The sequence below is a fragment of the Crassostrea angulata genome, chromosome 10, assembly GCF_025612915.1.
Source record: "Crassostrea angulata isolate pt1a10 chromosome 10, ASM2561291v2, whole genome shotgun sequence".
Lineage (NCBI taxonomy): Eukaryota > Metazoa > Mollusca > Bivalvia > Ostreida > Ostreidae > Magallana > Magallana angulata.
In genome coordinates, this window is record NC_069120.1 from 23,604,985 (window position 1) to 23,618,600 (window position 13,616).

Genomic DNA, 13,616 nt, shown 5'->3' on the forward strand with positions numbered 1-13,616 from the left:
CAGCATATGCAGAACAAAAATGAAAATATATGTAATATGATTTTAATTTTCAACTTGTTAAGTTTCCAGGTCGTCAATAAATTTTGTTCTGCTATAAATATGAAATACAAAATAACTCTAAGCCTTATTTGAATTGCTAAATTTGGTCTCTAGATAAAGAGCAAATGTCCTCTTACAGCAATCAATTCCATCAGACATGTCTCCACAGTCATTCTGTCCATCACACTTCCACTTCTTATGAATGTAACCTCCATTTCCACAAAATATTATATCTGTTTAAAAAAAAAGGAAAACCATTGTGATTTTTGTTATGTATAAATAACGAGATAGTGTTGAATAGTTTAGAAAAAAACATTCGGCCCGAGGACGTTTTCCCTAAACTATTCAACACTATCGAGTTCTTTATCTTTTTTTTTTTAAAATCCCCATTGGACCTCAAAGAAACATTGATCCATTCATATATATAACTGTGCTGTAATACAAAACTTTATAGCCCATTCTTATACACAACAGTACCATACACAATAGCCTAAACAAACACACCTTTTATTCATGGACCAGTGAATTTTTAAAATAGGTGCTCATAATATAGAAAACCATTACGTTCTACTTAGCAGACATGGATTCAGATGGTGCAATTTTTCACCCGAAGTATAAATATAGAGGTTCAGAGATCCGGGAAACACATAGATACCATTTGAATGATATTTTAGACGAGCAAGGAGAAAGGAAAATAAGAGTTTTGATGTAAATTATCAGAAAGAAATTTGATAAGATTCTTATGGGGTCAAATTGCGATAATATTCGTATATTGTTAAAACAAATGAAAAGTAGTGATAAGGTTTTAGGTTCAAAGAAGTCAAAAAGTGTTATGGAAGTGATTTATGTGATCCCAAATCTATCAAAAATTTGAAAAAAGGTTGTTGAAACTTCATTTATGGCTTCTCTAAGATATGTATGGATAAGAACATTCTGTGTAAATTAATTTTATTTATTTTGCAAATCACGTTTTAACATTTTCTCATTTTTATTTGTTTTATGCAGTGTTGGAGATTTGAATATCCAATCATGGACAGTTGGATATTCAAATAGCGAACTGTAAGACAGTCGGATATCTATATATCCGATAAAACTACTGATTGAATAGTTAGAATAAAAAGTTGACAATAGGTGGCGTTTATAGAAGTTTTTTTAAATTCTAAATATACAAAGAGTTAAAGTTAAATTTTTCAAGTCAATGTAGTATATTATTAAACAAACTGAACAATCGGCTTTCCAACAATTAGTTGGAAATAAATTTTATGTTCCTTTGCTTTATTTTCATCTTGTATGTACTTGCAAAGGAATTCTATATGCAATTGCTCCCATTTACGAAAAGACTAAAACAATAAGATTTTTTTTTTTGGGGGGGGGGGGGGGGTAAAAATGCATGATGCAATCCAAAAAATATCTTTATCACAGTCATGTGTTTATGGTGTTACCATGAGGTTTAGGCGCTCCCATAAGCTTGCAAACAAATGGAAGCTTCTTTCTACAGTTTGTGACTGTCCAGTGATTGTCATATTTATCTTTTCGAGTGGAAACACATTTATTCTCCTCTATGAAATCAGCTGGTTGCAGGTTTTTCCACAGTCCTTTGTACACTGGAATAGTCTTGTTTTCAGACATCCTATACTGGGACCATGAGACTTTATTCTGTCCTGCCGTTGAAGATGTATTAGACAAACCTGAAAATATATTTTCTAGAATGAATATTAAGTATTTTCTATTTTTAAAATATATTCCTGACCACTGCAAGGGAAACTTTGAAAAGGTTAAATGGTAATGTCGTGTGTGTACCTTTCATTTTTAAAGCAAATTAAAAAAAAAAAAGAAAGAAAAAGGACAGAACAGATTAGGATTCAAACTTCTGCAGCTCATCAATACTACCAGTAGCCAGGGGCTATACAAAATGGCCTATCTTTTTTCCATTTGGTTAGTACGACATCTTTACATTGAAGGTCATCCTTTTTTCAATTGTTATTTTTTACAACAACAAAAAATAATGGTTCAGTTTTTTGTAACATATCTTTCAAATCATTTTTTTCTCGTAATTCAACCATGAATTTATTCTTTAATTTAAAAAATGCAAAACCTACGTAAACTTTAGTTTCAGTTGATTACAAAAAAGTCAACATTTTCGACGTTAAAGCAATAAAACAAGTAAGCAGAAGAATGAAGGTTATTAGATGGAAAACAATTTTAATTATTTCAGTAAATGCATTCCATTGAAACCAGCATAGAAATACAACTTTGGCCAGTGTCATTTTCATACATACTTTATTTCATAATTCTAGCGTATGTGTTGGATTGAAGTGACAAATGAAAATGTTGTTTTTCAGATAACAAAAAGACAATGTGTTACATTTAGTATAAGGTTGTGTGTTTCCTGCGTTTCGTAGAATAGCGGGAGAACGGTATATGATTGTAACGTGTTCAAATAGATTTGCGTAGGAATACAGGGCGGGCCCATAGGTAGGCTAGTACAAAAGGGTCAGTGTTGAATAGTAAAGATCCTTCTAGCCCGTTTCAATCAGCGCACAAAGCTTAGATTTTTTTGCGGGCCGCATGACGGCGCCAAATGACAAGTTTTTACAAAGAGTTTCAGAAATAATGGATTTAAAATTGTCTTCATTAGAGCAAAAGATATCTAAACAACAAAAACAGCAACAGGAGCAGCAATTGTCCAGGATTCAAGCAGCAAACGACAAGACATTTGTTTTCAAGAGGAGGGAAACGAAGCTTAGTACAAATTCAACAACAGCATAAAAGAAAATTTGATGGAAGTCAACACCAGTCTAAGCGAAAGAGAAACAGAAATGGACTCAGCATTTCATAAGGGATAGAGTTTATTGCAAGCATGTAAATAGTTGCATTCATGATTTCGTTTTCAGAACGGAAGATGTAAAATCTCAGAAAAAAAATTTCAAGAGGGCGATTTTTCAGTTTTGATTTTAAATCAGCATATCACACTTTGAATTTTTTTAACACAATATTAAGGTTTTCAATGGGAGATGAAAGGGGATATAAAATACTTTGTGTTCAACGTATTTCCTTTTGGCATTTCTTCCGCCGCATTTATTTTTAAAAAACTTATGAAATAGGTGATGCAGTATTAGAGATGTTTGAGTTATCGGGTTATTATATACTTAGAAAATGGCTTAGCAGGGGCTAAAAATTTTGATCAAGCGTATACTCTCAGTGAGGTTATCAAACGTGACTTGACAGAGTTGGGTTTCTTTACAGCAGAGTCTAAAAGTGTCTGGTTTCCACAACAAAATACAGTATAGTTAGGTTTCGAATTGGATATGAGTAATTGTATTTTAAAAGTAACCCAAGAGAGAGTTCGTAAGCTACTCAGTTGCATTGGAGAAGCGTACTTAAAAATTCAATCAGGGTGTTCACATTTTCGGGTGAAATCTACTGCTAGTATAGCAGGTCATATCATATCCATGGAAAACACTATAGAAAATGCGGTCCGTTCAACACTAGGTATCTTTATCAAGATATATTGTCAAGATTCAGTTGGAATTTTTACATTAAATTAGTTTGCAAACTTTAGGTGAATTAGAATCTTGGATCCGGAAGTATATAATTTAAGATCGATAAATAGCAAAAAAGCAAGACTTTCAAAGAGCGTTTAGAGTTTAAAAAAATTATCGACGTTTCCGATTCAGGTTTTGGAGCTTATGTAGAAAATTCTGAGAAAAATCAGATGTAGTATGCCTCTGGACTTAAATTCCACCTGGAGGGAACTAGAGGCAATTAAAAGGTATTTGAATACTATAGGAGAAAGTATTCAAGGTAAAGAAGTGACATGGTATACAGTGACAGCAAAAATGTGTGCAGAAATTTGGAGGTCGGTAGCAGAAAGTCTTATTTACATGAAATTACTGTAACAATTTTTGAAAAATTACAGAATTTACATTTTTGACATTCATTGGTTACCAAGGGAAGAAAACATTCAAGCAGATGTGCTTAGCGATGGTTTTGACAGTGGCGACTGGGGAATAAAAAAGTGTTCTTCAAATTATTGATAAATGTTTGGGCATACACACTTGTGATAGGTTCACTACAGATTTGAATAGTAAATAAATAAAATTTAACTCTAGATGGTGGTGTCCAGTCAAAAGTGGGATAGATGCTTTTAAGCAATTTTTGGGGTAATGATACCGTATAACGGATAATTTTTACTACTGTGATTTTTTACGAATTCGTCTTAAAATAGGGCGATTTGATACGCGGTTTTTTTACGAATTGGACATGTCCGTAAAAATTAAAATCATTTGTGGTAAAAGTGACATTGTTACAGTTAACACACATACAAACCAAAATTTCGGGTTTTTTTGTTAACGAGTCCTTATTTTTTATGATTGTGTTTATTCATTTACGTTACCTTTATTTCATATGTGATATACACTTTACTTATTCCTATTAATCTGGGTATCATCATTGATGTACACCATGTGCTCGTCTCAGTTCGATTTACCGGGGGAAAAAGAAAGACAACTCCATTTTCCTTGTTAGTTCCACCACCATGGTTGGTTTGCAACAGGATAAGGGTAAGGGTACCCTTATTCATCAGTGGAAATCAGCTCCGTTTTGGCCATTATTGTGCAAAGGAGAAAAATTTGGATAAATTCATTCAGAGTGTTAAAAAACTTCTTTGATAACTGAAAGAGGCAGAGGGGCAAATGGCATGGTTGGGGGGGGGGGGCAAAATGTTCGATATGATCGGAAAATGCAGCTCTAGCAGAAAAAATATGTGAATATATATTGAGAAATCTAGAAGTGAAAATACAAGCAAAAAATATACGTCGCCATTTAATTCATTACATACAAAAGAAAATCAGCAATTCCAGCCAATTCATTCTATTTGTTGATTATTGGATGTTCGTTTCACGTTATGTCCAGAGCTGTCTACGCCATCACGTGGGCGCATTCTATTTTACGATAGGAAGATATGAAGACCCAACTGAACACCCATTTGTTATAAACGTAGGAGAAGCTTCCAAACGTAGCAACAAAGCCAGAGTTATCGAAGAAGAAGTCGTCACAATCAAAGATCACGTCTTATTGTGTTGTATTTTTGCAGATAGTACCAATTTGTTGGAAGTTTGTGATTTGTGTACGATTCTACTCTCCTTTGCTGATTGTTTACGCTACGAGGAACTAAGTTTACTGTGGTTTCATCGTTATTCGCTGAATATCAATTTTCGTGGATATCGTTGTTAAGTTGATCCATGAAATTAAATGTTCATTGAAGTGCAATTTCTATGAACATATGGTATTTGATAGGGCATTGGCCACGAATTTACTTATCCTTGAAACTGTGATTTTCATTAAATCAACGAAAATTGATGGCCTTGAATATTAATGAAACCACAATACTTCGTTGTTCGCATATTACATTTATAGATGGATATGTCCAAATTTTTATCAACAAAAGCAAAACCAATCAATATAGATAAGGAACAGAAATACTTTTCTCAGCATGTGTTACTTTGGCTTGTTATATATCGCTAGGAAATATAGACACTTCTGGTCATTTTTTGTTTAAGTTTGTTAACTCCAACAGAGGATTGATGTTAATTTACAAAAATAAAAAACTAAGTTACACACAAGCAAGAGATTGCATGTTATCAAAACTTAAATACATTATGGGAAATGTCAATATCGGTCTTTAATCCGTGCGATCCAGAGGTGCGACAGCAGCAGTAAATTCCAATGTCAATGAGCTATTTTGGGAAAAGCAGGGAAGATGGGTATCAGATTTGTCTAAAGACGGTTGTGTAAAAAAAATTATGGAAAACAGACTTTCCGCTAAAAAAAAATCGGGATTATAATAGCAGTCAAAAGTCAGTCAGATTGCATATTTTGATTTGATTTTAATTTTTAGTACATAAACTATTTCGCATAATTGTTCATACTTTGCTTACCTTTGAACATTTAGTTTTACATTTATTGTTCATACACACGCATATACATTTATTGCAGTATTTATTCTACATTCTAAATTCTATATCTAATTTTACATTTACCTAGTATGATTGCCTATATTTCTAACGGAAACGTATAGCGTTATAGAAACAGCCAGACTGAAATATACACACCCCAATTAACGATTGGTCGAAGCCTATAGCGACCTAAGAAAAATCACGGATTGCACGAAATAATCATGACGATGTCGACGTCAGACTCAAATTCCCATAGGAGACGATTTGGATGTTTTGATTTAGCTAACGTACAGATTTACATTAACAGTAATTCAGTGAGTTTTATAGTTTTATATACTTTTACAATCAATTCATTAAACGAAAGATGTAAAGATAAACAATAAAATGTTTTCTTTGATGATTCATGCGGGTTATGAAGGTAGGGATCATATTGCATCAAAAAAAAATTACATAGCCCGCATGAATCATCAAAGCAAGCATTTCATTGTTTAAATGTACACATGATATTGATGATGAAGTATTATTAAAGCTCGCCTGGCTCACACCTATGTTGTGCTGTTGTTTAATGTGTTTAAATATTCTTATAAGTGATTATTATATACATCATTTTTCATCATTTGATCTAAGAATAACACAGTGTCATTCATCTTAGTCTTGATGATGTAAAAGGAATATTTAAAAAATATATATTGTTAATCTCACCAATCCAGTACTGGTTCACATCAAACATCACGTTGGTGGCGACATACTCGTTTTCAATGCCATCCTCTATCCAGGCCAGATACATGCCAGATCTTCATAAAAGAAAGTAAAACTAATTTTTATTTATTTTACTGCTAACTTTGAGAATATAAAAAATACATATTTACATCCTAAATGATTGTATGACAGCCACATTCACCACAGTATTCCGTACATTTTCAGATTGTAAAATTTCTTTACCACAAACGTCAACTGAAGTTGGCTTTTAACAAATAACTTGACGTTTTGTATATATCTTGAATTCTATGGGTGTATGTGAAAATGTTTACCGATATACCGAGAGGATCACTAATGGATACATGGAAGTGTGTATTCACTTAACAACCAATTTATCAATAAATCTGCTAATAAAATAAGATGACTGTCAATTTACATTTAAATTTACATTGAAAATAGTTATAAGCGCATTGTTACAATTCCTTTTGCGGGGAAAAAGAATATACCAATAACAATAGCATGTAGTATTAAGTTTATTGATGATTTACGATTATTAGTATTTACTACCGTAAACAGGCTGTCTTAGCATGTTTCCATGTCATCGGAACCTTCTCTTTTCTGAAGCAGTAACCTTGGTAAAACTTAGATCCTTGTGGAGAAATGGGAAAAAGCACATTTTAATCATTTTATTATAAATTCAATTTGACCGTTCAATTATAATAAAACCCAGCTTCATTGCAACAAATTAAAGGATCATTAGCACGTGTAAAAATATCATTTCGTTCAGATTTTAGCATTAGTATTATAAGACGTTTAAAAAAAATAGGGAAAAAAAATTTCAAACATTATAAAGTTTACATATTTATTTCTATGTAAATTATTTCTATCCATACATACCGCTTGGACACTTGAAATCTATGTCGCCCATTTTTCCATCATTGTGACCTAGACACCATCTGAATCCAATCTGGAATATAATACATCCTAGTAATAGAGATTTTATTCAGGTGACTGGGTTATTAAAAAGGCGCATGTTTTCTGTTTCAAAGAACATCTTATCTCGATCAAAAAAAAATCATTTTGATAAACCACTGTAACTAAGTTTTTTATACACGAATTAACATAACAGTAATTAAACTTATTTTCAGAAAAAAAAAACATCAATTTCATTCAACAGACGTCATAACGAAACAAGAGACCCGTGACCCCATCTTTACTCTAGTTAAAGTAATTTTTTGAAGCTCTTTCCTTTTCTTATACAAAACTATAAAAATATTGACTGTATGCTGTTTCTGTCCACTCTGATTCTGCATGTATTGCTTAACCATGTTGAACGTAAAAGACTTTAGGAGTAAGTTATTTTTATGAAACTTATCTTCAAGAGATACGGTCATGGTTTGATCAGAAAATTTTCGTTTATTTTCCCACTTTTGAGTCTGCCTTGCTACACAATGGTAAATCTAACACTCGACTAAACTTTGAATTCAGTTGTCATGTTTGCCTTTGTAATAAGACACTTGCGAAATACAATGTACATATATCACGTGTCTCCGTGTGTATTGTAGTACTTGGTATGCTACATTTCTACCTGGATAAGATGTATGGGCTTTTCAGATATTATAGTCCAGAATCCTAGACCGTGATTTTAAAAAGGCATAATATTTCATTACTATTGCGTATTATTTAAAAGGGCATAGAATATTTAAATAATATAATTTTACAGTTTGTCCAATATAAATAATAATCATGATCACTAAGTGTTAATGACCGTGGTTGCTGAAAGATAAAAACTAAATGGTGGTTGTTGTAAATTTAAATTTGTTTTTATAGTGCGATGCCAATGGTGATCATATCGTTGACCATGTCCCGCACATGTATATCCTTCGTACTTTGTAAACGTGCTCACAAAAAAAACTTTGTATTTAGTCTAAGTTTTTCGCACAAAAAAAGCCAAAATTACAAAACCTGTCCACTAATAAACGTAGTCTTTGTTCGATCTTATTCTAGTCACTCAGGTTCAAAACCAACTGATATTTTTGATAACCAAATTGGGTACACACATCTGGGTTGGGCTTCATCTATAGCAGTTTTGACCGTCCAATCGACAGAGCGCGGGGGTTGTTCTGTGTTTTGATATATCAATATACGTGAAATCAGTCTTCATAATCATGGAGAAAATTTTTATTCAAATTCAGTTTAATAATTGAAAGATCCTAGTTATGACTAAAATCTTAGATAAGTTGATCACATCACTTCATCGAGCTTGTCACAATAAAAGGATTATTCTGCCGCGTGTGCTCGTATCCAATAGTACGTTTTATGTTTTGTGCGAGCTCTTAGCCATATTTGATAATGAAAGATTCTGCCAAGATCTTATGTGACCATACATTCATTGTGGCAGTCTTGTTCGTTGTATGTAAAATCAAAATCAAGTGACATTCTTATTTCGGTTTTTTTCCCAAGAGGATATATTTGTATTGAAAATGTTTACCTGGAAAAGGTGACAGAAAAATATTAAGTCCCGCAAACGATTCATTGCAATCGATCCTGTCTAAGCGTCTGCTGGACCAGGTTAGGTATGGATAGAATCTATGAATCACCGAGTTTCTGCCTGGGTAGCTAAACGTTCTAGAGGAGTCGAAATAACTCTTCCTGGTATACCGTCATTTGGTTTTTAAAGGATGACTGCACTTAAGGACATGCGATATTTGCGAGAAAATAAACTTTTAAAACAAGAATTTTTCTTTCAATTGCAAATATTGTCAACATCTTAACTGCAACTTTACGAAATTGCGTTAAATAAAAGTACGTTGCTACCAAGTACGAATTTGCTTTCACTGGCGGGAGGTCATCATGCTTTCTTGAATCTCCATACGATAATGAGGACGACCACTTTTATACTGATTTCATACATAGTCAGCGCATGTTTGTCTATTGTTTTCCTTTTAACAGTAGTTGTATATTTGCATCATTAAAGTTATGTCAAAGGGAGATAAACATGCGCTCATGCTTCAAATGAGAAAAAACTGCTTCTTACTTTTGCTTTCACCACGTGATTTCTCACCTCATGTAACTTTGTGAATACAAAATTCTATCATGTGACGTGTAAGATAGCATGTCATGTACTAACTAGGACAATATATTCGAACACGTGAGGTTGTCAAGCATTGATTTAAAAGCTTCTGTACTTACATAGGCGTGGTCTAATTGTTGAAACCATAGTAAATAGTGTACTTGTACAATATAGAATAGATAGGGTTATGGTGAAAGAGTGATCACATAAATTTTTATACATGGCATTGTTATTCATGCTAGTCTAAATTTATTACTCTTCTGATAATGCCAGGTCCACCTCTTATGCATATTAATATCATTAGTATGTTTGATTAAGGGCAGATAAGCGAAAATTCTCCTTTTTTCTTTTTTCGAAAGTTGTAAGGAGAAAAACATAGAGAGAGCTTACTGTATCAAAGTCTAAAATCTTAATTCATGTTGGAAATTTACTAGACTCTCTAGAAATTTAACAAAAGTAACATTAGGGTAAGAAATAAACGCAACAGAAGCGACTGAAAAGGGCCCAAAACCCGGCGCTAAGTGCAGTAATCCTTTCTTCATGATAGACCATTCCAATTTTCTTCGTAGTTATACAGTCTCTCCTCTGGTTGGCATCTTAAAATCAAACAAAGGGGGGTAACAAAACGCAATGAAGGCTGATTCGATTCGACATACGGGACGGGGCGGGGTGGGGGGGGGGGGTGCGAGGGTGGGGGTAGAGTTACCCTCAGGCGTCAACTGGATCTATGACTTTGCAGAAGAATAATTTTTATGTAAAAATCATTATTGGTTTATCATTTTTAGGCGGAAGCGCCTATTGCAATTACTTTCATGACCTTCTACGTCATAGGTCAAATTCCTGCCCTTTTTCATGGTAAACTATCGGATGTTATTTAAACTAAGGGCACACAACTCTATACCCCCCCCCCCCCCACACTGTTCGACCCCCGTTTAAACATCGTTTCTGATGTTAGAATTGTGGTATGTCTCTAAATTTTTTCTTCATCGTTTTTAATTATCTATTGAAAATGCCTATAGCAAAGATAGCAAGTGGTAGATTTACGATGTTGATAGTACAGCCAGTTCAGCACTTTTAAAGAGGGACAAACATTGCACGTTTGCAACTTCTAAATGGAAGCATGGCATCTGAAATATGCTGGAATCCTCATCTTAATGGCCTTAATGCCATTTCCAAGGTTAGTAAATAGAACTAAATTTAAATACGATATTCCCCGTGGTTTTCTTGTTAAAGTATGAACTAATTATACCCATGCTCGGAAGGAGAGGGAGTATATTATTTTACCCTTGTGTGTCTGTTTGTCTATAACACAAATTTTGTCAGAATTATCTCAGAAACAATCGCAGATGCTTGAAATTTTAACTCAGTCTTTGTTAAGGCATGCCATTCGGTAGGATTAATTTTTCAAAATATTTGATGTCAACTTCCCATTACATGTAATGTTAACTATGCTTTTTTGTATACACATCAGAGCAGGGGTATCACTAGTGAGCATTGACTCACAGATATCTTGTTGTCATATCTTTAATAATATAGTAAATATTCTTGTACTAAATGCAATTAAAAACTGAAGAATTTTGGGGAAAAAATTTAACTTTCATTTCCAGTTCAATCACTATATTTTCCATTACTTGTATGTAATATACCAAAATAACCTTACAATTATTGATAATTCATATCGTGTGATCTTCTTATATATATCATCCTTTATTTGCAAAATACATGTATACTTTTGAAAATGAATTATTTAAGGTAAAACACATATAAATTCAAAATATTTTATAGATTATTTTTTTTTTTAAATCCATGTTTTCTTTATTGGAGGTCAAGTATATTGTAATGAAATATTGCTTGATAACATATCCATTATTCATTTTCCATCAACACATTTTAGAATATCGTGCTGAAAAAGACAGTTATCATTGGTATAAGAGATGCAAGACAACACTAGTGAATTGAAATTGTTGTTACCACAAATGGCACACTCCAGGATTACATGCTTTCCAAAAACACCATTAGAGCATGCAGCCATAAAGGGATTCTTTGAAAGTCTATGTTCTGTAATGGTGGAAGTTCTCTTGAAGATTCCATTAGTATTAAGATAAAAACTTAAAAGTTTAAAGTTTAAATGTCTTCAATACTTGATACCTGCGATTTGACAGTACAACATGGAGCAATTGTAAAGGACACATAATTTGTACATTATTGAATATCAATATATAGTTATCCATAAATTACTCATTGTCGGAAACCCACGGCCAGTCTCGCATACGCTTACAGTAAGCGTATGCGAGACTGGGCGTGGGTTTCCGACGATGTAAATTACTGGGCTTTTACATTGTATTGTAATTCTCAACATTTGCATATATGTTTGATCTTTGTAAAATATGTTTGGTATACAGTACAGTAAGTAAATACATTCTTTCTAAGTTTTAAACATTTGTCAACAAAATATATGAACTGCAATCTGAGGATCAATTAGAGGTCTGCAATTCTCCACATATAAAATGACTTTGAAATCATCCTGTTACTGTTAAACTTGAGAATATATTAAGAAAACATCAAAATCTCTTTATTGAATACCTTTTTTACAACACATTGTCCAGATATTTTGTGAATTATTCTATGAAGCTGATTTCTCAATGGCTATTGCTTCTCAGGTAAGCAAAGTGACACACATACTACTTGATTCTGTAAAATACTGTAATCAAGTGATGTATAAATGTAACTTCTGCATTTTTGTGAAACATTATTGTAAGAATAAAATACTACAGTTTCAGAAGTTCAGTTTACTAAATTCTAATACTATAATATTCTTTCATCATTTTGATGTCAAAATGAACATTTTTAATAAATCGGCATAATAAATGAAAATGTATTCCTGTAATTTCAGCTTGAATATAAGTATCAACTGTTATACGAATTTACTTCACAAAATAAATGTTTTGATGTTTAAATTGCCCTTCTCATTTAATCTTTATTTCAGGCATGATCCAGACTAATCTGGTGCAGTAACAGAGTATTTCCACATTTACTACATGTATATACCTTAATTGACATATTAGAATAGTGTTTTATGTTATCAAACTAATTCTTAAAAAGAAAATATTTATAATAACACTATGCCATTGACAACTTGCAATCATGCTTCCGCCTATCAGTACTTTCAGTACTTTGATTTTATTTTATTACTACAAGTCTATGTTTTCTAAAAAAAAAAAAAAATTCAGACGGACTACAAGGGCAAAAGTCTAGCACTCAGATGAAATATATAAAAATATTAAAAGATTAAAAGACAAACGATATTGTAATACATTTGCGTGAATCAGTTCGTTTTTTTTACAACATTGTCATTTTAATATGAATTTTTAAAATGTCTGATTTTGTATCCATGTTTGTAGTTGGTACCAAAACAACTTGATACAATATTTTAGAGACTAAAAATGTTGACATTAGAAGACTGTGTGACTGTACATTATTTACACTAGGATAAGTTAATAATCTCAGAGGTGTATAATTTGAAGTGCACGAGTTAAATAACATTCCAGTAAAAAAAAACTGGCATATTAAACAGCGCCAAGCATGTACAATTTAACATACAGAGAAAAAAATGAATAGCATGAGATACAAGTAAATAAAAAGGTAGGTCAGAGACATCCGGTATTTAACTTCAGTGCTTGTGGGATGTATGGATCAGATGGCATGCATTTTTTACTTTTCCATTTTTTGCTATTGTGTGATCTTTTCCCCCAAAATGAAATAAAAATACTGCTATTTGAGTTACTGGTTTTTACTTCCCGGTACAAGCATTTTTGCTTTAAATTATTCTCCATTTAGTGATATCGATG

The 13,616-nt window shown here is 32.6% G+C and overlaps 1 protein-coding gene across 1 annotated transcript; it reads right to left on the reverse strand.

Annotated features, from left to right (window-relative positions):
- Positions 1 to 117: 117 nt before the first annotated feature.
- LOC128165066 (snaclec jerdonibitin subunit beta-like) lies at positions 118 to 9,333 on the reverse strand. Its single transcript, XM_052829267.1, has 6 exons — positions 9,187 to 9,333; positions 7,593 to 7,662; positions 7,263 to 7,344; positions 6,699 to 6,790; positions 1,482 to 1,727; positions 118 to 272 (listed from the first exon to the last, which is right to left on the reverse strand). Exons 1-6 carry the CDS (start codon positions 9,229 to 9,231, stop codon positions 118 to 120), a joined length of 690 nt encoding a protein of 229 aa, XP_052685227.1. The 5' UTR covers positions 9,232 to 9,333.
- Between the last annotated feature and the right edge of the window lie 4,283 nt (positions 9,334 to 13,616).